Here is a 26,099-nt window from a genome sequence, read left to right as displayed (position 1 = left end):
TACCTCCATTTTCCAGATGAGGAAATTGAGAATCAGAACTAACATTCCAAAGGTTGTACTCCCAAGACCTCCATTCTCAAACACTAAGATTAGCTATATATACAATACAGTGTGGCCGGTGCCCTCCACCCCCAATGGTGCAACACTGAACCCTGACTGAGGGGTAAGAGAGCTGTCCCAAGACTGGGCTTGAACAGTATAGGTAAATTCCTTCTGGCTGGATAATGAATGTGTTTTCTCTTTCCAGTTTACTCTGCCTCTGCCCCTCATTATGTAATGGGGGACTAAGGGAATTTTTTAACACCACAAAGGAATTATTCAAACTCAGTATGGGTAGCATAGAAGGTATAATAATAGTGGTCTCAGTGATTTCACAGATGAGGGGCTGTCAACAGTCTCTCTACTGTAGTGCTTAATCAACTGGGTTGCAAATCCCCATTCTACAGCGGTGTGCCCTCAGGAAAGTTACCATTTCTGAGCCTCTTTCTCATCATCTGTAAATGCAATCATCATACCTGCCTCAAAGGGCTGAATTTTTTTTTTTTGATTGAGTTTTTACAATAAGATAATATATGAGTTTAGCCCAGTGCTGGATACATAGCAAGAACTCAGTAAATCTTAGACTTTGCTATCCAATTGCTAATTTCTGGCTCAAAGGTACTACTTCTGGGAGAGAACTCACCAAACTGGGTGTGTCTGGGGAAGAAGAGGCAGTTGGTTGGGCCTCGTTGCTCTGTTGCTGTGAACAGGACTCTCTTCCCCATATAGAGTTACATTCTCTGTTGTCCACTTCTAGTGGTTGAAAGAGTGAGGTCCTCTAAGGACAAAGATACCATCTAGTTCAATATCCTTGTCACAATACAGACAAGAAATAGCAACATCTCCCATGCTATCCAGAGAGTGCCCTGGCTCCCAAGGTTTGCCATGATAGATAAAAGATTGGAGTTGAGGGAAGGTGGGAACAGTAGAGCCCAGCTTGACATGCCAGGCTGGGAGCTCTTTGAAGGCCAAGTCTACATTTCATACCCTATCCATTGTGAATCTCACCCTCATGCCTTCCACATAGTCAGCACACAGAATAAATCTGTTTGGGGGGATGGAGATTGGGCTAGATTATTTTGAAGGTCTAGGAATAGATTTGAGGTCCTTATGGATATAATCAGCCCAGAACCTTTCCACTACCCTGGAAGCAAAGTTGGAAGTTTTGCCTCTCCATCATATATGCCTTTCATCTCTGGCTCATGGTGTTTGGGGAGACATTTCCTTCCTAAGTCTTTCTTGACTCTCATTTTAACGCACTTTCACCTGTTTACAAATTTTTGGGTATACTATTGCAGTAGGTCTTTAAGATCCTGCAAGTGTGTCCCTGACAGTCTCTTATGGAGTCAGGCTTTCTCATAAAATTAGGAATGAGACTCAAGAATCATAACCAACAGGACTGGCACAGGCAGAATTGTTGCTGGTAACAGGCAACCAGTTGAGCTTGACTGGTACACACCAGCACTGATTATCAGCCCTGAAGAAAGCCATGCCATTGTTTTGATCTTTGGATGGAATTAAAATTTGCTAAGAAATTTCCTCATTAATATCTCCCCCAAGCAAATCATTCTTCTTATGGCTGCTGAGGTTATTTCTGACCTTGGATCAACCTTAATGTTTTATTAATTCATTTCACAAACATTTACCTCATAGCTACTATGCTGGGAACTTGCTTAGGCATTAGAACTATGAAGAAGACCTCTAGGAACTCCCAATCCAGTGGGCTCTGTTTTCCATATGGAGTTGCTTTCATTGTTGCTCATCCCTTGTGGTTGAAAGTATGGGGTCCTATAAATATAAGAGATATCGAACAATATCTGTGTCACAATATAGACCCCAAATAGGGACAGTTTATAAATCAGAGTGACACCTTCTCTAATGGGTAGAAGTATGAATATGAGACACAGATGGAAAAACCAATAAACTCGGTCTGAGGGTGTTAATCAAGACTGCACAGAGTAGGGAACACTTCAATTGGGTCTTGAAGGTAAAGTTCATCAGAAGCCAGAAGTAGAGTGTGGGAGGAAGGAATTCCAGGCAGAAGGAATGGCATTTTCCAAATCCCATGCTTGATAGGCTATGTGATATAAGTCTGTAGAACTGCAAGAAATTTACTATAGCATCAGGTGAAAATAGTGGGACATGGGGGTATAAAGGCAAGGGCTAGATGGAGAAAGGCTTTGCATGCATCATCTTGAGAGTTCTCTACATTTACTGACTCCATTTCAATAGTTCCCATTCATGTTTGACTCACTGTAGTCCCTTAACTTGCAGCTTTACTCTGGGTCCAAACCCAATGGGCAGATTCTTTTCTCTGTTTAGCTTACTTGACTTCTCAGTGGAGTGTGAGATGTGATAAACACATTTCATCCTCAAAGCTTCATCTTCCTTGGATTGTAAGATATCATGCCATCTCTTGGATTTTGCTGTTTCTCTGGACCTCTCATGTAAGTTTTCATTATGACCTCCTTTCCCTCTGCCTGACCTTTAAGTGAAGTGGATTTTCAGGGTTTTGTCCTCTGTCTTCTTTCGTTACTTCACAATTCTCTTTTGTCAGTCTTCCACGTATCTTCAATTATCCTGTATCAATTGATTACACTCAAATTTATATCTTTAGCTCAGCTTTCTGTTATGAGATCCAGTGTATCAAATTGTCCACTGGTTATTGCCACTTGTATATTCTACAGGCGTTGCCAGTTCAACATGTCTAATAAAATGCATTATATTGCCCACCCCTTCCTTCCGTGTTCCCTATCTCAAGAGACTTACATCATTTTCCAACCAGTTGCCTAGGTCTGAAAGCCTCAAAATCATCTTGGAGTCCTTTTTTTCCTTACCTTCTCCATCTTGTCAGTCACCAAGTTGTTGTTGGCTCTACTTTCTTAATCTCTTTGATATTTTTTTTTAAAGCTTGGTGGATTTCATCTCCATTCTTCTACAACTTCACAACCACTCTCTTGGTCTATCATCATTTCTCAGGTGGAATTACTACAACAGCTTCCAACCTGGTTTCCCTGCTTCCAGTCTTACCCCCTTCCAACCTGCTCACCACACGGCTACTTGAGCAATCTTTTAAAAATGGAAATCTGGGGGCGCCTGGGTGGCTCAGTCGGTTGAGCATCCGACTTCAGCCCAGGTCACGATCTCGCAGTCTGTGAGTTCAAGCCTCGCGTCGGGCTCTGGGCTGATGGCTCAGAGCCTGTAGCCTGCTTCCGATTCTGTATCTCCCTCTCTCTCTGACCCTCCCCCGTTCATGCTCTGTCTCTGTCTCAAAAGTAAAATAAACGTTAAAAAAATTAAAAAAAAATAAAATAAAAAAATAAAAATGGAAATCTGATTATACAATTTCTCTGATTAAAACTATTGTCTACAGGATTAAATCTAAAAACCTATGAATGGCATATAGGACTGTTGGTGATCTGGCTCTTGCCTTGGCTGATATCATAGATCTAAGCAGAACAAATGCCTTAGAATTCTGAGAATCTAACATATCCTTTTCTTGAACAACATTAAAAAAGAAAAAACCTCTGGGTCTTACTGTACGTTGTTCCTCCTGCCTGGAAGGCACTTAGCACCAACTCCCTCATAACCCTATTTACCTGGCTAACTTTTCTTTTAATACTTGAGTTAGAGACACAGTCCCTTCTCCTCCCTCCTCACCTCCCATGAAATCTGAGTTTGGAGGATGATCCTCTCTATCTTCCCCTGCTGAACTACTCCAATCATACTTTTTTTTTTTTTACTCTGTGTTGCCATTATTTGTTTACCTCTGTGTCTCTCTCCAAGAGGCAGTACGATGGAGAAAAATGGGCATATTTAAACCTATAATAATGGTAATAATATCACTAATATAATGCTAACCACATGCCAGACCCTGTTATAGGCACTTGCTGGATGTTAATCCATGTAATCAATCCTTGCAACACTGTGAGGTGGGCAGCTATTGCTGAAATTCAATCAATGGGACTCGGTGATAGATTGAATATGAGGACAGAGAAGAAGAAAGAATAACAGCTGATTACCAGGTTTCTGATTGGAGCAAGTGGGCAAACAGTGGATGGAGGTGCCATCTACTGAGATAAGGAATATAGGATGTATTGGAAGAAGAGTTTGGGTCAGGGTAGGGGAAAGAAGCTTTCAGTTTGGGGACGGCCATTCCTTTGCCATTCTTTTATAACAAATATTTCCAGAAGCTTTAGGAATAATGCAATAATTTTTTTTCTGATTGACAGGCATTTGGGAACACCACTGTGCATCTCAGGAAAGCAGACTAACCTCCCAACATCTCTTCACTAGCTTGCTAGAAGCGGGACGGCTATGTTCTTGGGACCTTGGCCTTTCTTTCACCTTATGCTCTGGTTTGCAGCTCCCAGAAGACAGCGAAGACACCATGGCCTTGTAGCTTTCAAGCTCCTGCGGTGTGTGTGCCTCCTGGCCCTCACGTCCATCCCGCAACAGGTGTGTGCACCCCCTTACAAGATAGGGGTGGTGGGCCCTTGGGCTTGTGATCCGTTGTTCTCAAAAGCTCTGCCTGAGGTTGCTGCTCGATTAGCCACTGAGCGGATCAACAGGGACCCATCATTTAACCTGGGTTACTCTTTTGAATACGTGATTCTCAATGAAGACTGCCAGACTTCCGGAGCCCTTGCCAGTTTCATTTCTCACCGCCAGATGGCCTCAGGATTTATTGGACCTGCCAATCCCGGCTACTGCGAGGCAGCCTCACTCTTGGGAAACAGCTGGGACAAAGGGATTTTCTCTTGGGCCTGTGTGAATTATGAATTAGACAATAAAAATAGCTATCCGACCTTTTCTCGGACACTCCCTTCTCCCATCCGTGTGCTGGTAACCGTCATGAAATATTTCCAGTTGGCTCACGCTGGAGTCATTTCCTCAGATGAAGACGTTTGGGTGCACACAGCCAATCGAGTCGCAAGTGCTCTTCAGAGCCGGGGCCTACCTGTAGGGGTCGTCCTGAGCACAGGACGAGACAGCCAAAGCATTCGGGAAGCTCTCCAGCAGATTCACCAGGCTGACAGAATTCGCAGTGAGTGCTTTCTCCCGGCTGACGTTTAAACGTGGCTCCAGGAAAAAAAATACGACAATCTCCAAAAGGTTTCCTACCCTCGCACACCGGGATAGCACATCACTCCCCAGTTTTTCATGCATTTGCCCTCTTTTACTCACACTCAGGCTCAAAGGCCGTCCCGCTTCAACAGAGTCCATCTTATGAAGTAAATAAAGGTGCAGAGAACTTGGTGGTTAAGATGCCCTTGGGTTCCAGTGCCTACTCTCAGCACCTGGGTAGGGGGAAGACTGTAAGAGTGACTGTAGCTGCACACCCTCTATGCCCTTAGAACCCCAGTAGTTTTAGATCAGCCAGAGGGTTGCTCTTATGGCTCCATTTTTGTCTGATCTTGTTACCTATTTCATCACATTTCACATATGCATCTTCCTTCTATCCTCTGCTTCCCCCCGCCCCCCCCCAAAAAAACCCAGGGCTTATCTCTTTGCAGCACACAACTAGCTGATTTGGAGGGACCTAGCTGATAAATAGAAACATATTAAAATGAGGAGACTGCCTACATTTTCACCTTTCCTCTTCCAAGAGAAGGTTTATGTTCAAAGGTGATTCTTGCAGAGGTAATGGACAAAGTGTCAAGCAAAGGAATGACCCAGTGAAGCTGCCATCAGCAGAGCGAGTTGGGTAGATTTGGGGGAAGAGGAGTCCTTCCTAGTCCTCTTGAATCAGATGTCTCTTACTGATACTGATGGCAAGCCCTTGTGACACTTGATTTTGATATTTTCTATTCCAACTTTTTTTGCAGATTATTTTATTTTTTTAATGCTTATTTATATTTGAGAGAGAGAGAGAGCACTGGAGGGGCAGAGAGACAGAGACAGAATCTGAAACAGGCTCCAGGTTCCCAGCTGTGAGCTGTCAGCACGGAGCCCCAATGCAGGGCTTGAACTAAGGAGCCCTGAGATCATGACCTGAGCCAAAGTCGGACGCTTAACCGACTAAGCCACCCAGGCGCCCCTTGAAGATTTTATTTTTAAGTAATCTCTACACCCGACCTGTGTGTGGCTCAAGCACACAACCCCCAGATCAAGAGTCGCATGCTCCACTGACAGAGCCAGCCAGGCGCTCTTCTATTCCAACTTGCCAATCTCCACTTTACCTTTCTCTGGAAAGTGGCAGCAATTTGTGGGAACACTGCTCATTTCTCTATTGCGGCCACTCCGCCACTTTAGACTGGACAGTTCAGCAACTACTTGTTAAATTGATTACTGCTAGGATTAGTCCTAGTCCCAGGCATTTCCTTACCATAACAATGGGTTTGTTAGACAATGGTCCAGCTTAGCCCGGCCTGTAAACAGAAGCCCATTTTAAGTTCCAAGTGTCCCCCCCGGATTGGACCGTAATTATGATCATTATGGGAACATAGGGGCAAGTTTTCGTTCCAGGAACTACAGTAGTTTGTCTCCAGCTCCCTTGTACAGGATCCTATAATGTTAAGCAATCAGCGTGGCTCCGATTACTTCATAATAGAGCTTGATACTTTCAAAGCAGAGCACAGAGTTATTTTTTAAAGATCTAAAACCATTTCCAGGGAGGAGTCATGCCAGTAACAGGCTGACATATTTAGTATCATAACTTCATAATATGCTACAAATCTTCACGAAGCCCAGTGTCTCCTGCAAGTTTACATTCCATGAATGTTTCACATCCCACCCATTTCTAAATAGTATGCTCTTTGAAATGACATTTTGGCCTCTACCATTAAATGTTAAATAAATCCAGGCGCTAAAGCTCTTCAGGCTGTCAGACTGAGAGAAGTTAGGACTGAGTGCTCACCACCCACAAGTCCTTTGAGGTGGAGAGGTAGCAAATGTACATCATCTTGCCCTGCTATTCGAGATGTGTTCCTTTAGGTCGATGGTTCTTACTCTGACTGCACACCAGAATTACCTGGATGTCTTTTCAAAATGACTGGTGCCAGAAAGCCACCTCCAGAGGTTCTGGTGGTCTGCAGTGGGGCACCAGTAAAGGCATTTTCAGTAGCTTCCCAGATGCATGGAAAATGCAGCCAGGGTTAAGAACCACCTGCTTTAAGTTAATGAAAATGCAAATAAATGTTCCTTACTTTAGATTGCCAGTCATTTTTGTCCTAATATAACTTTGTTTAATCGGATTGTTTTCTTTGTAACAGTATGGATCAGCCTACTGAAGGAATGGAAATTTTAAGATTGCTGGGTTGGGGGGGTGGTGGGCAGGGAAACCTAGAGAGGAAGGTTTGTGGTTGTGGAGCAGAGGCCCGCCCTGGGCTGACAGGACAGCAACAGGAAGTGAAGTAGGGACTCAGAAAGGGAGATAAAAGGGAGCAAAGACAAAGCTCTGCACTGCAGGATTTTGTTTCTGGTTTCTGGCAAAGCATGGTCAGACTCAGAGGGGGCATGCTGGGACCTCAGTGACAAGAGACCGAATGCGAGTGGGGGAGGAGGGCACGGCAACTGAGCCTGCTGCATATGACCTCTGACAGTGTGGAGTATTCAAAGATGTGTGTGGCACTCACGTTGGGTATAGCCAGCTGTTGGCATCTGAGGCATGCCACAGCAGTGGGTTGGGTATGACAGCAGGAGTTGCAGAAGGGCAGTGACTCAAAGTAAGGTAGGCTTGTTGCCTGGTGAGAGAAGTGTTTCAGCCAGCAGAAACATTGGAAGCAGGATCCAGGGTATGAACATAAATGGACTATCAGGACTTGAAGCAAGCTGCCTGGGGTACAGGGCACCTCTCCCGTCCCATCAGAAAGTGGGAGAGCTGGGGCACCTGGGTGGCTCAGTCGTTAAGCATCTGACTTCGGCTCAGGTCATGATCTCACAATTTGTGAGTTTGAGTCCCACATTGGGTGAGCACGGGGTCCGGGTGAGCCACACTTCTCTCTTTCTCTGCCCTGCGTGGGATTGTCTCTCTCTCTCTGCCCTCTCTCACTTATGCCCTCTCTCTTTCTCTCTCTCTCTCTCTCAAAAAAAGTGGGAGATCTGGTGAGAAACCAAGCCAGAGGCCAGTGAGTATGGACTGGGACAGCAGGGCAGTGAGGAAGTTTACAGCACACCAAGCACAGAATACACCAGATCAAATCAGGGCTGATTCTCTAGCCCCTCTCATCTGGTCGGACTGAGACTGCTAAAGTATTTGTAGCTGTGATCCGTCTTGATTGGAAAGGCAGTGAGCTTTCTTGTGTGACCTCAGCTGAGCCTCTTCCCTATTCTGTTGGACACGAGGCTACTTCTTACACTGTGGACCCTCAAGTGAACCTTCAGAAGAGGACCTTTTGTGATGTACAAAATACGGTGGCAGGGATAAAAAAAAAAAATAGTTGAGAGGTGGGTTTTCTCCGATCTGCTCACAGTAACAATGACCACAACCCCATGTGGGGGTGGTAGTGAGGAATTGTGCTGCGGGGGGGGGGGGGGGGGGGGGGGGAGAGAAAGCTAGTCTACTACTGGCTGGTGTGTCACTTCTCGTTTTTTGTAAATTTATGTTTCCAATTAAGAAGTATTGCTGGCACCTTACTGGAGTCAGAAGAAATGTCTTTCTCAGAAACAGGTCTAAATTGTGCTTACACAAGACTGAGACAATGATAAAATTTACTAGTAAAGATGATAACAATAATGAAAGCTGCGGGGCCTTTGGAGGGGAAACAGCAGGGGTATTAGATGCTGCCATAGAGACAATGAAAGCAACCATGATATCACTTTACATGTGAACAGCTCTCTACAGTTTACAAGGTATTTGCATATAGATGATCTCATTCCATCCTCAGGATTACCCAGAAGATAGGTATTTCCTTTCAAGTTTTACAACACCTGTGGGTCTCACATAACAAGTAGGTAGGTGTAGGCATTATTAACAACAAAGAATGGGGTAAATGAAGGCCCAGGGAAGGGGGGATTCAGCCTCTCCCAGATTCTCAGCTCATTTCCTTTAAGCTTCAAAAGCAATTACCAATGACCTTTGTTTCTGATGAAGTCAAATAGGAGAGATCGATCGTAATCAAAGACTAAGGCCTCGATTTACAGTCAGGGCTTCTGTATGCGGTTAGGTAGGTTGTGCCCTGCACAAGAAGATCTAGCTGAGTGGGCATGAGGGCCCAAATCCAGTTCCTTCTCTACTGAAACCACGAGCCCTGGTGGAAGTTTTGATCCAATGGCATAAAAGAGCGTCCACTCACTGGGCACAGCACCTGTTGGATGGCAATTTCCCAGAAGAGGTGCTTTTGCTAATTCTCACAAAGGCTAGCAGGAGGCCCCGCTAAAAAGCTCTTTACAGAACTTTTCAAATGGCTATTTCAAGCCCTCCTCTCCTCTCCTCACCTTTTTGCCTATCAATGCCTGGCTGATTGTGAAATCCTTTCAATTTAGGCTTACCAGGTTGTCAAGCCCTTGGGGATTCCTTTAAATCCTTTCAAACTGGGAATGCTTCATTACAATATGATATTTAGTAAATAGGACACCGAGTGGTCTTCCTTTTTTTGTCCAAAATTAAATACCTTGTTACTGTGTTACTGCCAGGGATCTGGCTAGCCTCTTCCCATCTATTGAAGATTATTGTACATAAAAAAGACAAAAAAAGAATAGCAACATGGGTAATAGTTAATATTTACTGAGAGTTTCTTGTGTGCTAGTCATTTTGTAAGAGCTTTGTGTAGACCATCTCGTTCAATTCTTGCAACATCCCTATATAGTAAGGCTATTATTGAACACACTTTATGGATGAGTCTTCAGAGGACAAAAGAGGTTAAGTAACTTGCCTAATGTCACACAGCTAGTGAATGGGAAAGCCAGGCCATATACAAGCAGGTTGGTCTAAAGCAGGCCTCTCAAACCTTGGTGTTTACCAGAATCCCCTGGAGGGCTTATTAAAACATGGATTGCAGGATTCCTTCTCCAGAGTTGCTGATTCAGGAAGGAGAGCTCGGGAAGGTCCCCAGAATTTGCATTTTTAGCCAGTTCACAGTGGTACTAGTGCTGTTGGTCCAGGGATCATTCTTTGAGAAACACAGGTCTCATGAAAGACTTACACTATATTGCGTCCTGTCTCCTTGAGGTATGTCCCCAAAGCATACTCACTTGAGATCCTGGGTGCCATGGAGGGTGTATAATTCAGCTCTTCCATTTTTCTTTCTTAATTTTTGGGCTCACTGATGAAATTCCTTAAAGTGCCTCAAGGTAGCAGGTGTTGGCCTGATTTTCCTACACTAATAACAACAGTGATGCTGATAATACTATGGCCAAGAACCTTACTGTTGTTAGGGAATTTGGTATAGGATTTGGTATAGATAAATGTAAGTAAATGTAAATGGTAAAAGGACAACTTGCTTTCATGAATGGGCCCAATATCAGATAAAATGATTGAAGACCCAGCACAAGAAGAAATCTGTAAAGAGGTTTCCAACATTTAAGAGGCCTTATCTGGACAGCAGTTTGAAAACGTTGCAGAAAACATATGTTGCAAGGTGTGGAAAAATATTAACAACTTATCTCAAGCTGTGCGACAATGTGCAGGGTTTTATTGGGTATGAGAAAACATGATCTGATGTGGGTGGAATGGCCATTAAAGGTAATATGTGTCTCCCATCATGCAGAGCTTCTTGCACCGGTTCAACACTGGTGGCAGGTACTTAAGTGGTGGTCTGTGGACTTAGAGACAAAAATGCATGTGGGTGGGTGTCCTCAGCTGATACAAACGGTCACACATTGCCTAGTGCAGTGTTCTTAAGTTGTGCTTTCAAGGCCTCCTGCACTGAATCACATTGGGTGGGGGGGCAGAACTGGGAAAACTGCAGATTCCAGAGCCTCCTACGCTCTTCTTATGGATCCATTTTATAGACTGGCCTTGGAAGAAAGCGGGGAGGAAGAGGGTCTGAATGTACTTCTTTCACTGTATGGCCAGATGGCTGACTCCTGGGGGAATGTGAGACTTGGGATAAATCGCAGAGCATGCTTCCCCCTCTCTCAACATTTGTTAAAACGAAATAGGTTAAAATGTCAGTAATGGGAAATGTCACAAAAGGACTAAAATGAAGATAAAGAACCGTTGAACTGGTGGGGTGTTTCTGTGGATTGGGAGCAATACTGCAGGGTCACAATGTGAATATGATTCCTAAGGACTTCTTCAGCACTAGCTAGTAGAACCATTTCCATTTCACAAGGTATGAGAGTGCGTCCAGTTTCCTCCACTAAGGACTCTATAGCCAGTAATCTGTGAGAAACAAAAAAAGTGAAAGTTGCCTTTTCAGAAACACAGATCCTCTATCCCAAGGAAATATCATACAGAATATTTCAATATGAGAATTTCAATTTCCTTCCTCAAAAGGAGGAGTTGAGCAACTTAGTAATTGGCTTTTCCTGGAGTTTCATAACGTTTCTTTCTGCTAGTGTTGAAGGTGAAAGAGATGATTGATCCTGGACAGCCTGCCATAATGGATACTACCATATGAAGACATAGCTGCTGGATGTCTTTCTAAAAAATGTTTATTTATTTTGACAGGGAGAAAGACAGAGAGGGAGAGAGAGAGAGAGAGAGCAAGCGCATGTGCACACCGGGGGAAGGAGGGGCAGAGAGAGAGGGAGAGAGAAAATCTCATGCAGGCTCCACGCTGTCAGTGCACAGCCCGATGCAGGGCTTGATCTCACAAATCGTGAGATCAGGACCTGACCCAAAATCAAGAGTTGGACGCTTAACCAGTTGAGCCACACAGGGGTCCCATAGCTGCTAGATGGCTTGAGTGGGGCTCAGGAAGCTCAGAGAAAGTGCTAAGATCATATCCTAGTGAGATGGTATCTCAGGTGGATGTATCTCCTGGTCCTTGTGTTGGCTATCGAGTGGCTGACTGTTAACAATCAGGATGGAAACTTACAAATTAGCATTATTCAGTGATCACTCATTGACCCAGGCCTTGTCTGGGATTTAAGGTTTCTGTCTACTAATCATTTCCTGACAACTTACAGGTAAAACCCCATTTTAATGAATGTAATTTTGAGATAATAAAACTATTTAGTAAAACCATCATGTAGAACAGATGCATCCACAAATCCCTTTCACAAAGCACTCAATCCATTAAATTAAATTGCTGTTGTTTGAATTCAGTATTGATGCTTTCTACTTTAGTCATGTTCAATGGCAAGGTCTTGCCATGCAACAAATGGAGGAGCCTGTGATCATACCTTCTCAAGGCTTCCATTTTCTCCTCTGGAAAATAATGGGGGAATAAGAGGAAGTAGTAGGTCTCAAAGAGTCTTTACAGCTATAAAAATTCTGACTCTTTGTCTGAAGTGTCCTTAGTGTGCCTATGGAAAAAAAATCACAACAAGAGATTAAGGTAGAGGGTAAGGTCTTGAGCATAGTTAATGACTCTAAGCATTAAGGACAAGTATGGTAGAATTTATCTGCCCAGCAAATATCACTTCAAATCCTTCCTCCATACTAACAATCCAAATATGTCCATGCCTCACACCTCAAGGAACCCACAAATGATATCCAAGGGTACAACCTTTCTGAATTTTTCAGGCGTTTATTTAAACAATGTTCTCTGGGTTCATCATATGTACTGGGATACAGAGATAAATAAGACACAGTCCTTGACCTCAAGGAGCTCACAGTTTCATAGTAGAGGTTGACATAAATAAATAAGGGCAATAAATCTTGTAAGTGCCATGATAGAAGTCAGTTCAGAGTACGATGGGGCTCTCCACCAGTGTGACAAGTCAGTGTCCTGGAAAAAAATTCTGTCAGATGGAGATTTGTGTGCAGGAAGCTTATTGTGGGAATGCTTTCAAGAACAACATTTGTGAGGAAGAGAAAGCAGTAGAATGAGGCAGAGAGTGGAACCAAATGGTCATGTCATCACAACAAAGGCCTCAGCCAGTCCCAGTGGGAACTCTGGAGCTGGGATGGCCCTTCAGAGTTGTCCAGAATTGAGATGAGGAGGGAGTCTTAGCCTCTATGCCCCCATGTTGACCAGTCATTGGATACAGGCTGGTGCAGAGAGAGGGGTACAATGTGATAATAATAGTTTGACAGCCAGCTTGTCAGGGGGAAAATAGTCCTGATTGGTAACATTTGCTGATTTCCATGGACTGATTTCCATAATCTCTCAATTTCAAGCTACCAGTCTGAAACTAACTGGTGCACAAAACCCCCCAAAATTTAACCACAGGCTCTTGGGAACTAGCACAAGCCAGCTCTAGCACACTTCTGAGAAGGTGTGACCTTGTGAGAGGTGTCTCTCATCAGCTGAGGGCAATTCTCAGAGAGATGTTAGCTATCATCTTCTAACCCCCACCCCCAGCAGCTAGGAGAACCAGTGCTTGAGTCATGAAGGGTGCATCTGGGTGGTACACCACAACACCCAGTGCACGTAGTGTTGGTTATAGTATTTGCTGTATTTCAACCAAAACAAGTCACTTAATTCCATTTAACACATTTCATCTAGTGAAGTAATGTTAATATTCTTTGAAATACAGCAAATGAAATTTTATCTCTTTTGGGTAATCTTGGCCAAGTCACCTAATCTCTGTTTTTGTAGAAGAAAGATGCCAATACTGAGTAACTTGCTAAGGATACTGGTGGATGAACTGGCCAACTACTTAAAGGGCCTCACTTAACTCATCTTCCCCCCTCAATGGGCTTGTTAGTGGACTAATCTGACCAAACGGATTCACATTCAATGGTGTAGCCAAATTTAGGGAGTTAGATGTCTTTGGTTCTAGTTTGTCCTTCTAAATCCAGCTCTTGCCTTGTCAAGCCTCTCTCGCACTCCATTTCCCCATTATGCAACGTGTGGTTATGAACGAAGGAGGCTGAATTCCTAGCGTGGCTCATGAACTCGCTCCAAAGATATCCCAGAGTATTGGAAGGAAGATGTGAGCATCATAATACACGTAAAACCTCTTAGGGCCATTATATTGAGGGAACTAATGGTCACTTGAAAACTCAGGTTACTCTGTGTGTTTGTGTGGGCGTGTGTGTGATTTAAATCATCTTCATAACTTGCTAGTTACACCTTAAAACACTGAAAGGTATCAGCTGTAGGTCAAACGGGAAAATTTCTGGGGGTATTTAACCAGTGTAAAAAAGATTTCTGAAAATAGATGATGAAATATATAAATGCCAAAAAACCAGTCACTGAATGTAGTTAAGCATACTCAGTTCCTGAGATTAAAGGTTCCGTGTAAGCACGTATAATTAATATTTACCAATAGCAATAGGACCTTGGCCTTTCTGCAAAGAGCTCTGAATACTTGCCAGGCATTATCTAATTAAACTACTCAATGCACCTGTGAAATGCTTTGGACTCTGCATTTTAAAGATGTGCGCACTGAAGCACAAGTGGGCTTAAACTAAACTCATTTAGCATGCCAAGGGCGAAATTGGATAGAAGGCTTTCAGTCTCATGATCTTGCTTGCCATTCTTCAACCGTGGCCGCCTCTAATCCACTCTATTCTAGCATAGCTCTGCCAAACAACATAGCTTCATAAGTCAGGGGAGAATTAAAGAAGAGTGCAAAGTAATTCCAATTATAGGGAAGTTAGATTTTTAAAACTTGAGCCTATCACCCACAATATTATTATCATTTACAGGAGAGTGTGAGTTAGTGCCATTCACTGCCTACACTGGCCATGGTAAGGGTGGAAACAGTTGTGCAAAATCTATTGGAATGTATGTTTGCCAGAGCTGGGCAATAAACAGCAACAGTGGCTATGAGAGTCTCTCCTATCCTCTCCCTCTAGCCTTCTTATTCTTAGGTATAATAATAGCTGCGATTTTTTGAGTGTCATGTGCCAAGCCCATTATACGAATTGCTCCTTCAATCATCACTACCACCCCATAAAGTTCATATTTTTGATCTCCATTTTATAAATGAGGCAGGGAGAGAGGTAAAGCGATTTAGCTAAGGGTAGACAGCTAACAATAACTAGTGATGTTAAGGCATAAGCCTGAGTCTTCCAATCCCATAGCCTCTTCATTATGCTACCTCTCATTTGCTATAGTTGTTCTTGTTCCTGTCTAGTATTGGGCTCTGCAGGCTGTAGACATATCTGTATTGTCCCTATGCCTAATCCAGAGTCCCTGAACAAAACCTTAGCTCAGGGCTTCAACATCTTGATCATCTTAGCGGCATACGATAAAAATAATTTAGCAATTGGTTGTAACACATTTATTTATTTCCCCTGGTCTGTGGTTTTTGGAAGTGTATTTTACTAACCTATTACTGCCATAACCTCCCTGCTTTGTTGGTTTCAGTAATCATCATGTGTATGCATTCGGCCTTGATTGGGGGAGAGACTCAGATGCATCTCTTGGAATGGGCTCATGATCTGAAAATGACTGATGGAACCTATGTCTTTGTTCCTTATGATGCCCTGCTCTACAGTTTACCTTATAAGCATACACCCTACCAGGTCCTGAGGAACAACCCAAAACTCCGGGAAGCCTATGATGCTGTGTTGACCATTACAGTGGAGTCCCAAGAAAAGACCTTCTACCAAGCCTATACTGAGGCAGCAGCTACACGTGAAGTTCCTGAGAAGCTGGACTCAGATCAAGTAAGTGCAGATTCACAAGTTGTCATAAGCAGAGGCCCTCAAAAATCGGGAAGGTAAATATTGTTTCTATCAAGAGCCTCTATTCCATAGGAAGCTCCATCAAGAACAAGCAGCCACACACAAATTAAAAACATCTTTTGTTTGCAGAAAACATTTATAAAACAAAGACACAATGCTGGAGAATATTTTTTATTGTCACACCGCCCACAATGACAGCATGCAACTATGAAGAATAAAGAAAATATACTTCAAAACAGGGAAACAAAGCTTTCATATATACTAGTGCTGTTCAAGGGGGCTAGAGAGAAGAAGTCTTATTTCTGACCCAAGTTCAACTATTTTGAATAGTTTTGAATCTATTCAAAGTAAGACAAGACAGCTGGTATAATGAGACTGTATTAAGTTTATTACTGATAGAACTGGTATTTGAGAATATGGCTTCTGTCTCCTTGGAAGAATTTGAGCTTCCCAATACAGAATCTGAGGATTACTCAGACTTTTCCATCTAGTCACCAGCATTGCAGGACCACCACATATTCCTGCACCACGAGGGCATGCTTTCTGTAAAATGTACAGCCTGGAGGAGCATGGTGGAGTGTTTCCTATAGGTAGCTGGCTCCCAAGAGAAAGAAATTAGGACAGGCTGGGCTACACATGCTTAGTTCTCCTTTCAAATTAGCCAGTCAGATTAAGTCACTCCTCCTTTGTGGGAAGGAATGAGTAAGGGTTAAAGAGAGGTCAGGTATTTTTTTTGTTTTTTGTTTTGTCTTGTTTTTTTTTCTAGCAGAGCTATCTCTGTATGAAAGGAATTATTTGGAGTGGGGAATAATTCCTCCTTTCTAATATGCAAGACATAATATTTACACATGTATAAATGAATATATGTATAAACATATTTCATGTTCAAATCACAAACACTTAAGAGCTAGAAGAAGGTAAAGAAGTGGAGAGGGGACTGGGGTGCCTGGGTGGCTCAGTCAGTTAAGCATCCGACTCTTGGTTTTGGCTCAGGTCATGATCTCATGGTTCGTGAATTCAAGCCCCTCGTTGGGTTCTGACAGCACAGAGTCTGCTTGAGATTCTCTCTCTCTCTCTCTCTCTCTCTCTCTCTCTCTCTGTCTCTCCCCCTCTCTCTTGGCCCCTCCACTGCTTGTGTGTGATCTCTCTCTCAAAATAAATAAATAAACTTAAAATCTCAAAAAAAAAAAAAAAAAGGAAGTGGACAGGGGAAGAAAGATAAAGGAATGGGGAGCAAAGACAAAAACAAAGAAGAAACATACAAAGAAGACAAGGAATATGAGAAGATGGGGAGGCCAAAGCTATCACTGAGATTTGAAAAAATACAGAGGGGGTTGTTATAGGTTGGAGGCCAGATGTAAGAGAAGGTAGTTATTTTCAGAAGTATTTAGAAGAAAACATAAGTAGGATTAAAAGTTCTAGCATCAGCTAGCATACTGTATCAGTTACAAAGCCTCTGGCTGCAAGAAATAGACTGTTCAACACAAAATGGCCAGTAATATATTGTTTCAAAATTTGAAGCTATGGGAGATCAAGAGTCAGTTAATTCATCAGCTCAATGATGTTATCAATGAACCAGTCTCTACTCATCCTTCCTCTTTATGAGCCATAGAGTGCTATCTTGACATCATGATTTGGTTGGTCTCATGGTCCCATGATGGCTGCCACAGTTCCAGACATCACTTATTATAGGTGGAACTGTCTACAGATAAAAATGGGGAATGTTCCTTTCTTGTGCCTCTTTCTAAGAGTGAGGAAATCTTTCCCAGAAGCTCCTCATGCAGACTTCTCTCCATACCTTCCTGATCATATTCGTGCCTCATATGCATACCTAAGTCAATTATTTAGAAAGAGGAACAAGACCATCATGATTGACCCTATGGCTGCGAGAAAAATGTGAACAGAATGGAGATTCTGTTAGCAGGGAAGAAGGCTGTCAGGTAGGCATTTGATTGTGTCTAACACTCACATTCTCCATGATATTCTCCTTTTTATCCACCCCTTTTCTTTATCCTGTGGGCTGCTTGTCTCTCTGAACAAATGATTTAGATAAAATTTAGGTTTAGTTTAAGTATTGATAACAAAGATGTTGCCAATTTTTGTTCTAATAAAAAAAAGTAGTGGAGATATTAACAGTACTGATTTTCAACTTTATTGCTACTGATAAGTTTATAATAAATATTTCTTTTAGGAGACACATGTATTTAAAAACAAATGGTCAGTTTGGTCAAGAATTGCAAGAATCCCTCAAATTGCTAAGAATGGTTGTCTAAACCATTTGTTTGGTATATTTATCAACAAGCAAAGAGATGGTGAATTTTTTTCTTAATTTTTAAAAATGTTTTATTTATTTATTTATTTATTTATTCCCATTTTTAAAAAATTTTATTTTTTAAAAATTTACATACAAGTTAGTTAGCATATAGTGCAACAATGATTTCAGGAGTAGATTCCTTAATGCCCCTTACCTATTTAGCCCATCCCCCCACCCACAACCCCTCCAGTAACCCTGTGTTTGTTCTCCATATTTAAGAGTCTCTTATATTTTGTCCCCCTCCCCGTTTTTATATTATTTTTGTATCCCTTCCCTTATGTTCATCTGTTTTGTTTCTTAAAATCCTCATATGAGTGAAGCCATATGATATTTTTCTTTCTCTGACTGATATTTTTGAGAGAGAAGAGAGAGAGAAAGAGAGAGCAAGCAAGGGGCAGAGAGAGGGAGACACAGAATCTGAAGCAGGCTCCAGGCTCCGAGCTGTCAGCACAGACCCCAACGTGGGGCTTGAACTCAAGAACTATGAGATCATGACCTAAGCCAAAGTCAGATGCTTAACCGACTGAGCCACCCAGGTGCCCTGAAATGGTGAATTTTTACACTTTTTAGCCAATGGTATAGCACCACATAGATACAGACTGTCTTTTTAATTTAATCACAAAATTGAGGGAAGGCAAAAGGTGTGTGTGTGTATGTGTGTGTGTGTGCATTGTACATGTATATGAACAGATATTTTGTTACAAAAACTCAGATCTTCTTCTCTTAATATTTGATCCAATATCTTTGAGCTTGTGGAAAGCATAAGGTAATTAAGGCAAAAAAAGAGACACCATTATCTTGGTTGCTAGGCAGCCTCTACTCTGCTTTACACAAGAAAATGAAGAGAGCTAAAACAACGAATCTAGGTCTTATAAAACAGCTTGTTTTGAATCTAGATCTTATCAAACAGATTGTTTTGGATGCGTTTCCACCCCCACTTTGCAGGTGCCTATGCTATACCTTCATAACCAAAGATTGATAGAAGGATGAGCCAATATCTTCACATTTCTGATAAACAAAACCTCCTCTTCCTTAAATTATTTTCCTAAATTTTTGAAGGCAGCTGGTATAGCAGAAAGAGCATATGATAAGAAGTTAGACAAACATGGGTTTGAATCCCAGCTCTCATTCCTGCTAGCTGTGTGTCCTTGGGCAAATTACTTACACTTTTTTGAGTCTCAGTTTTCCCATCTGTAAAATGGGTTAGTGATCTACATCTTCTAAGATTATTGCAAAGATTAAACAAAGTCACACTTGTAAAGTAACTATCTAAATGTCTGGCTCACAACTACCTTCCTTTCCACTTTTTCTTCCCTGGGGCCAGAATGACCTTATTAATTCATGGTGATTTATTATCCAAGTTATAATCTGACTTGAGCTCCTTCTCAATATTCTCAGCTTTCGAGATGATTTTTGCTTTCAATTTTCTTAGATCAAATTATGTAGTTCATTGCTTGCTTGTCCCTGGCTCCTGTTATTTTTCCTGTGTTCACTCAACAGATCAACAATTATTTACTGGGCACCTGCCATGTCATGCACTATGTTGAACTCCAGATAGAATAGTAAGCAAGATTTTTGTTCGTGGTGTGTTGGAGCCCTTTTACAAAAGCTGACTTTGTGCATCTTTTCCCAATTCTCTGTTTAGTGACATCATGTTGATAGCTAGAAATCAGGCACTGGGAATATTTACACCACAGAAATCAGTAAATGATACAAGAGTATTTTTTTCCTTCTCATAGAGTTAAACATTTACTAGCCCATCACTTGTTCCTGATCTTAGGGGGCTTAAATTCTTGTGAAAGAGACAGGAAATGAATAAACAAGTATATGAAAAACATGGCTTTATTTCTCTCTTGCCAATAACTTACAGTGGAATTGAAATTTCTATGGATGGGCTATATTGCCTATAGCAGGTTTGCAATCTCTTTAATTTATGCCCTTACTTCTTTAAAAAGTAAAAACAAAGACTGTCAAAGTGGTATGTGCACATAGTTTTAAAGGTCAAGAAATCCTAAAAAGTTTGTGTCAACAACGAAGCAGTCCCTAGGCCTCCCTCCCACCTTTCATCAGGAACAACCACTTTCTTGTCTTTTAGCTCTTTATTCTGGTATTTACCTCTGGGTTGTTGACTTTCTGTTACAGTTGAGGATTTTTAGCTCTTATATACTTCCTTACCCTCCTTCGAACTTTCAATATAATTCTGTCACAATTTTTAGTTAAATTCATATTTGGTATTTCTAATATTATACCTATCAAAGTATCATTCATTGCTGATCCGTGTAGTATACTAGGTAATCATTCATTTCACATGTAACTTTTGATTTTTACTGGGGTTAATAATTGCTTTATTCTTAAATTTGTTTACCTTAATTTGAATTTCAAAGTCTTTCCACACTGGCTGATAAAGCTGTAGAATTCTTGCAGAACAAATTTTATACATCGTAAAACCCCTTATCAATTTCATTTGTTTTTTCTGAGGCTCTCTGTCTTCCTGTTCTGATCTAAACTTACTGCTCCCTAAAACTTCTGCACAACTATTATGCTAAGATCTCCCTTTTCATCACCCTGGAAGGTCCCTTTCTCCTTTTTTTCTGTACTGCACCACTATTTCATGAATCTCGGGACTCCCTTTTTTTTTTTTTGTTTACTCTCTTGTTTTGGTGGAGCACATTCTCTAGTGAGGAAGGTACACAGAAGGTAAATTTTTGAAATTTTGCATGCCTGAAAGTCATTATTCCAACCTCATTATTAATTGATAGTTTGAGTATATAAATCTAGGTTAAAAAAATCATTTTCCCTGGGGTGCCTGGCTGGCTCAGTTGGAGGAGCATGTGACTCTTGATCTTGGGGTCATGAGTTTGAGCCTCTCATTGGATGTAGAGATTACTTTAAATAAATAAATAAAATAAAATAAATCATTATCCCTTAGCACTTTAAAGACATGGCACTTTGTCTTCTAATTTCCGTTGTTGGCATTGACAACTCCAATGCCATTGTTATTACTGAATCTTTGATGCAACCTGTTTTCGCTCCTCCCCATCTCACCCAGAAGCTTTAAAAATTATCTCTTTATTCCTGATGTTATAAAATTTCATGATGATATTTGGATCTTTGACATATATTATGCAATATCTATTGTGGGGCCTTTAAATCTCATTCCACATGAGAAATTTTTGTATATTCTTTATTTGATAATTTCCTTAACAACATTGTCTTTGTTCTCTCTGGAAACACTATTAGTTATTTATAAGATTGTCTGGGTTGATTTTTTAATTGTCTGATTATTTCTCTTGTATCATCCATTGTTTTGTTATTAGTTATTCTTCTTAAAAGAGTGCCTCAACTTTGCGTTCTCTTTTGCTGATTAAAAAAAAAAAAAACTTTTGCTATCAACCTATTAATTTCCAAGCGTTGATCCTTGTTGATTGATTATTCTATTTTCATGGCATCCTGCTTTTGTTTTGTAAATATAGTATTTTGTCTTATTTCTTGGCAGGTATTCATTGTACTTTCTTTGAAGTTTTTTTTTTCCTGTTCTCTGTGTTTTTCTTCACTTCTAATTTTTCATGCTTCTTTGTTTTGGTCTTTCTATTTCATGTTGGAAGCTTTCCTTAATTCTCTGGTGATCTTGGCTGTCCATATTTAAGAATGAAGCTCTAGGGGCGCCTGGGTTTTGCTCTCAGAAAGCAGGCAAGCTGCCAGTGTCAAACTCAGCCTTCCTACCCAAGTAGGCTTTAGCACCAGAAAGGGCTTCCTTTGGGCCATATGATGGGTAACATTGTGTTCAAAACACTGCAGGGGAAAGACAACACATTTCTACTTGAATGCTTGCTTTTTGCCACCTAAAAACCAACAAGTGGAAGAAGACTGGGTGAAAACTCTGACAGGAGTATGGTAGTCTCTTTATCTGGTTATGAAGCTAGGTGCCTTCTTAACAAATTCTAAGCAAAGATATGGTGTCTACTTCTAGCCTCTTGATCCTTATTTGCCACATGGTGGCAGTTCTTGGAAAGAGATCTCTACTTCTCCTGAATGTCACATTATCCTTTAGAATTCCAGAAGCACTTCAGATCTTCAAAACTCTTTTTTTTCAATATATGAAATTTATTGTCAAATTGGTTTCCATACAACACCCAGTGCTCATCCCAAAAGGTGCCCTCCTCAATACCCATCACCCACCCTCCCCTCCCTCCCACCCCCATCAACCCTCAGTTTGTTCTCAGTTTTTAAGAGTCTCTTATGCTTTGGCTCTCTCCCACTCTAACCTCTTTTTTTTTTTTTCTTCCCCTCCCCCATGGGTTTCTGTTAAGTTTCTCAGGATCCACGTAAGAGTGAAAACATATGGTATCTGTCTTTCTCTGTATGGCTTGTTTCACTTAGCATCACACTCTCCAGTTCCATCCACGTTGCTACAAACGGCCATATTTCGTTCTTTCTCATTGCCATGTAGTACTCCATTATATATATAAACCACACTTTCTTTATCCATTCATCAGTTGATGGACATTTAGGCTCTTTCCATAATTTGGCTATTGTTGAGAGTGCTGCTATAAACATTGGGGTACAAGTGCCCCTATGCATCAGTACTCCTGTATCCCTTGGATAAATTCCTAGCAGTGCTATTGCTGGGTCATAGGGTAGGTCTATTTTTAATTTTCTGAGGAACCTCCACACTGCTTTCCAGAGCGGCTGCACCAATTTGCATTCCCACCAACAGTGCAAGAGGGTTCCCATTTCTCCACATCCTCTCCGGCATCTGTAGTCTCCTGATTTGTTCATTTTGGCCACTCTGACTGGCATGAGGTGATATCTGAGTGTGGTTTTGATTTGTATTTCCCTGATGAGGAGCGACGTTGAACATCTTTTCATGTGCCTGTTGGCCATCCGGATGTCTTCTTTAGAGAAGTGTCTATTCATGTTTTCTGCCCATTTCTTCACTGGGTTATTTGTTTTTCGGGTGTGGAGTTTGATGAGCTCTTTATAGATTTTGGATACTAGCCCTTTGTCTGATATGTCATTTGCAAATATCTTTTCCCATTCCGTTGGTTGCCTTTTAGTTTTGTTGGTTGTTTCCTTTGCTGTGCAGAAGCTTTTTATCTTCATAAGGTCCCAGTAATTCATTTTTGCTTTTAATTCCCTTGCGTTTGGGGATGTGTCGAGTAAGAGATTGCTATGGCTGAGGTCAGAGAGGTCTTTTCCTGCTTTCTCCTCTAAGGTTTTGATGGTTTCCTGTCTCACATTCAGGTCCTTTATCCATTTTGAGTTTATTTTTGTGAATGGTGTGAGAAAGTGGTCTAGTTTCAACCTTCTGCATGTTGCTGTCCAGTTCTCCCAGCACCATTTGTTAAAGAGACTGTCTTTTTTCCATTGGATGTTCTTTCCTGCTTTGTCAAAGATGAGTTGGCCATACGTTTGTGGGTCTAGTTCTGGGGTTTCTATTCTATTCCATTGGTCTATGTGTCTGTTTTTGTGCCAATACCATGCTGTCTTGATGATGACAGCTTTGTAGTAGAGGCTAAAGTCTGGGATTGTGATGCCTCCTGCTTTGGTCTTCTTCTTCAAAATTACTTTGGCTATTCGGGGCCTTTTGTGGTTCCATATGAATTTCAGGATTGCTTGTTCTAGTTTCGAGAAGAATGCTGGTGCAATTTTGATTGGGATTGCATTGAATGTGTAGATAGCTTTGAGTAGTATTGACATTTTGACAATATTTATTCTTCCAATCCATGAGCATGGAATGTCTTTCCATTTCTTTATATCTTCTTCAATTACCTTCATAAGCTTTCTATAGTTTTCGGCATACAGATCTTTTACATCTTTGGTTAGATTTATTCCTAGGTATTTTATGCTTCTTGGTGCAGTTGTGAATGGGATCAGTTTCTTTATTTGTCTTTCTGTTGCTTCATTGTTGGTGTATAAGAATGCAACTGATTTCTGTACATTGATTTTGTATCCTGCAACTTTGCTGAATTCATGTATCAGTTCTAGCAGACTTTTGGTGGAGTCTATCGGATTTTCCATGTATAGTATCATGTCATCTGCAAAAAGGAAAGCTTGACTTCATCTTTGCCAATTTTGATGCCTTTGATTTCCTTTTGTTGTCTGATTGCTGATGATAGGACTTCCAACACTATGTTAAACAACAGCGGTGAGAGTGGGCATCCCTGTTGTGTTCCTGATCTCAGGGAAAAAGCTCTCAGTTTTTCCCCATTGAGGATGATGTTAGCTGTGGGCTTTTCATAAATGGCTTTTATGATGTGTAAGTATGTTCCTTCTATCCCGACTTTCTCAAGGGTTTTTATTAAGAAAGAGTGCTGAATTTTGTCAAAGGCCTTTTCTGCATTGATTGACAGGATCATATGGTTCTTCTCTTTTTTTTTATTAATGTGATGTATCACATTGATTGATTTGCGAATGTTGAACCAGCCCTGCATCCCAGGAATGAATCCCACTTGATCATGGTGAATAATTCTTTTTATATGCTGTTGAATTCGATTTGCTAGTATCTTATTGAGAATTTTTGCATCCATATTCATCATGGATATTGGCCTGTAGTTCTCTTTTTTTACTGGGTCTCTGTCTGGTTTAGGAATCAAAGTAATACTGGCTTCATAGAATGAGTCTGGAAGTTTTCCTTCCCTTTCTATTTCTTGGAATAGCTTGAGAAGGATAGGTATTATTTCTGCTTTAAACGTCTGGTAGAACTCCCCTGGGAAGCCATCTGGTCCTGGACTATTATATTTTGGGAGATTTTTGATGACTGATTCAATTTCTTCACTGGTTATGGGTCTGTTCAAGCTTTCTATTTCCTCCTGATTGAGTTTTGGAAGAGTGTGGGTGTTTAGGAATTTGTCCATTTCTTCCAGGTTGTCCAATTTGTTGGCATATAATTTTTCATAGTATTCCCTGATAATTGTTTGTATCTCTGAGGGATTGGTTGTAATAATTCCATTTTCATTCATGATTTTATCTATTTGGGTCATCTCCCTTTTCTTTTTGAGAAGCCTGGCTAGAGGTTTGTTAATTTTGTTTATTTTTTCAAAAAACCAACTCTTGGTTTCGTTGATCTGCTCTACAGTTTTTTTAGATTCTATATTGTTTATTTCTGCTCTGATCTTTATTATTTCTCTTCTTCTTCTGGGTTTAGGCTGTCTTTGCTGTTCTGCTTCTATTTCCTTTAGGTGTGCTGTTAGATTTTGTATTTGGGATTTTTCTTGTTTCTTGAGATAGGCCTGGATTGCAGTGTATTTTCCTCTCAGGACTGCCTTTGCTGCATCCCAAAGCGTCTGGATTGTTGTATTTTCATTTTCGTTTGTTTCCATATATTTTTTAATTTCTTCTCTAATTGCCTGGTTGACCCATTCACTCTTTAGTAGGGTGTTCTTTAACCTCCATGCTTTTGGAGGTTTTCCAGACTTTTTCCTGTGGTTGATTTCAAGCTTCATAGCATTGTGGTCTGAAAGTATGCATGGTATAATTTCAATTCTTGTATACTTATGAAGGGCTGTTTTGTGACCCAGTATATGATCTATCTTGGAGAATGTTCCATGTGCACTCGAGAAGAAAGTATATTCTGTTGCTTTGGGATGCAGAGTTCTAAATATATCTGTCAAGTCCATCTGATCCAATGTATCATTCAGGGCCCTTGTTTCTTTATTGACTGTGTCTTCAAAACTCTTAATAAGCAATGACTTTTATAATTATTTTTAAAAGCAGTGATACTTAAATTTTTATATTTTACAAACATGCTTGGGGCGCCTGGGTGGCTCAGTCGGTCGAGTGTCTGACCTCATCTCAGGTCATGATCTTGCTTCATGTGTTTGAGCCCCACGTCCGGCTCTGTGCTGACAGCTTAGAGCCTGGAGCCTGCTTCAGATTCTTTGTCTCCCTCTCTCTCTGACCCTCCCCTGCTCAAGCTCTGTTTCTCTCTCTCTCCCTCTCAAAAATTAATAAACATTGAAAAAGATTAAAAAAATATTGAAGCTCTAAACAACAGATTTGAAGTTGTATGTACATCACCTGTTTGTTGGCCAATGGGCTTCAGCATAGGGAAATTGGCTACCCAGCTGGGGTTGTTTGTCAATATATGTAGATCTTGCCTCTTGGGGTACACTT

At 41.2% G+C, this 26,099-nt stretch overlaps 1 protein-coding gene across 1 annotated transcript in view; it reads left to right on the top strand.

Moving 5' to 3' along the window:
- The first annotated feature begins 4,356 nt into the window (after positions 1 to 4,356).
- Positions 4,357 to 26,099, top strand: part of GUCY2F (guanylate cyclase 2F, retinal) — a 93,269-nt gene continuing 71,526 nt past the window's right edge. Inside the window, exons 1-2 of the mRNA XM_049644168.1 lie at positions 4,357 to 5,086; positions 15,351 to 15,652. Coding sequence (XP_049500125.1) covers positions 4,357 to 5,086; positions 15,351 to 15,652 — 1,032 coding nt within the window. The remainder of the gene's footprint in view (positions 5,087 to 15,350; positions 15,653 to 26,099) is intronic.

Source organism: Panthera uncia, chromosome X (genome assembly GCF_023721935.1).
Source record: "Panthera uncia isolate 11264 chromosome X, Puncia_PCG_1.0, whole genome shotgun sequence".
NCBI lineage: Eukaryota > Metazoa > Chordata > Mammalia > Carnivora > Felidae > Panthera > Panthera uncia.
This window is presented reverse-complemented; position numbering and strand designations above follow the sequence as displayed.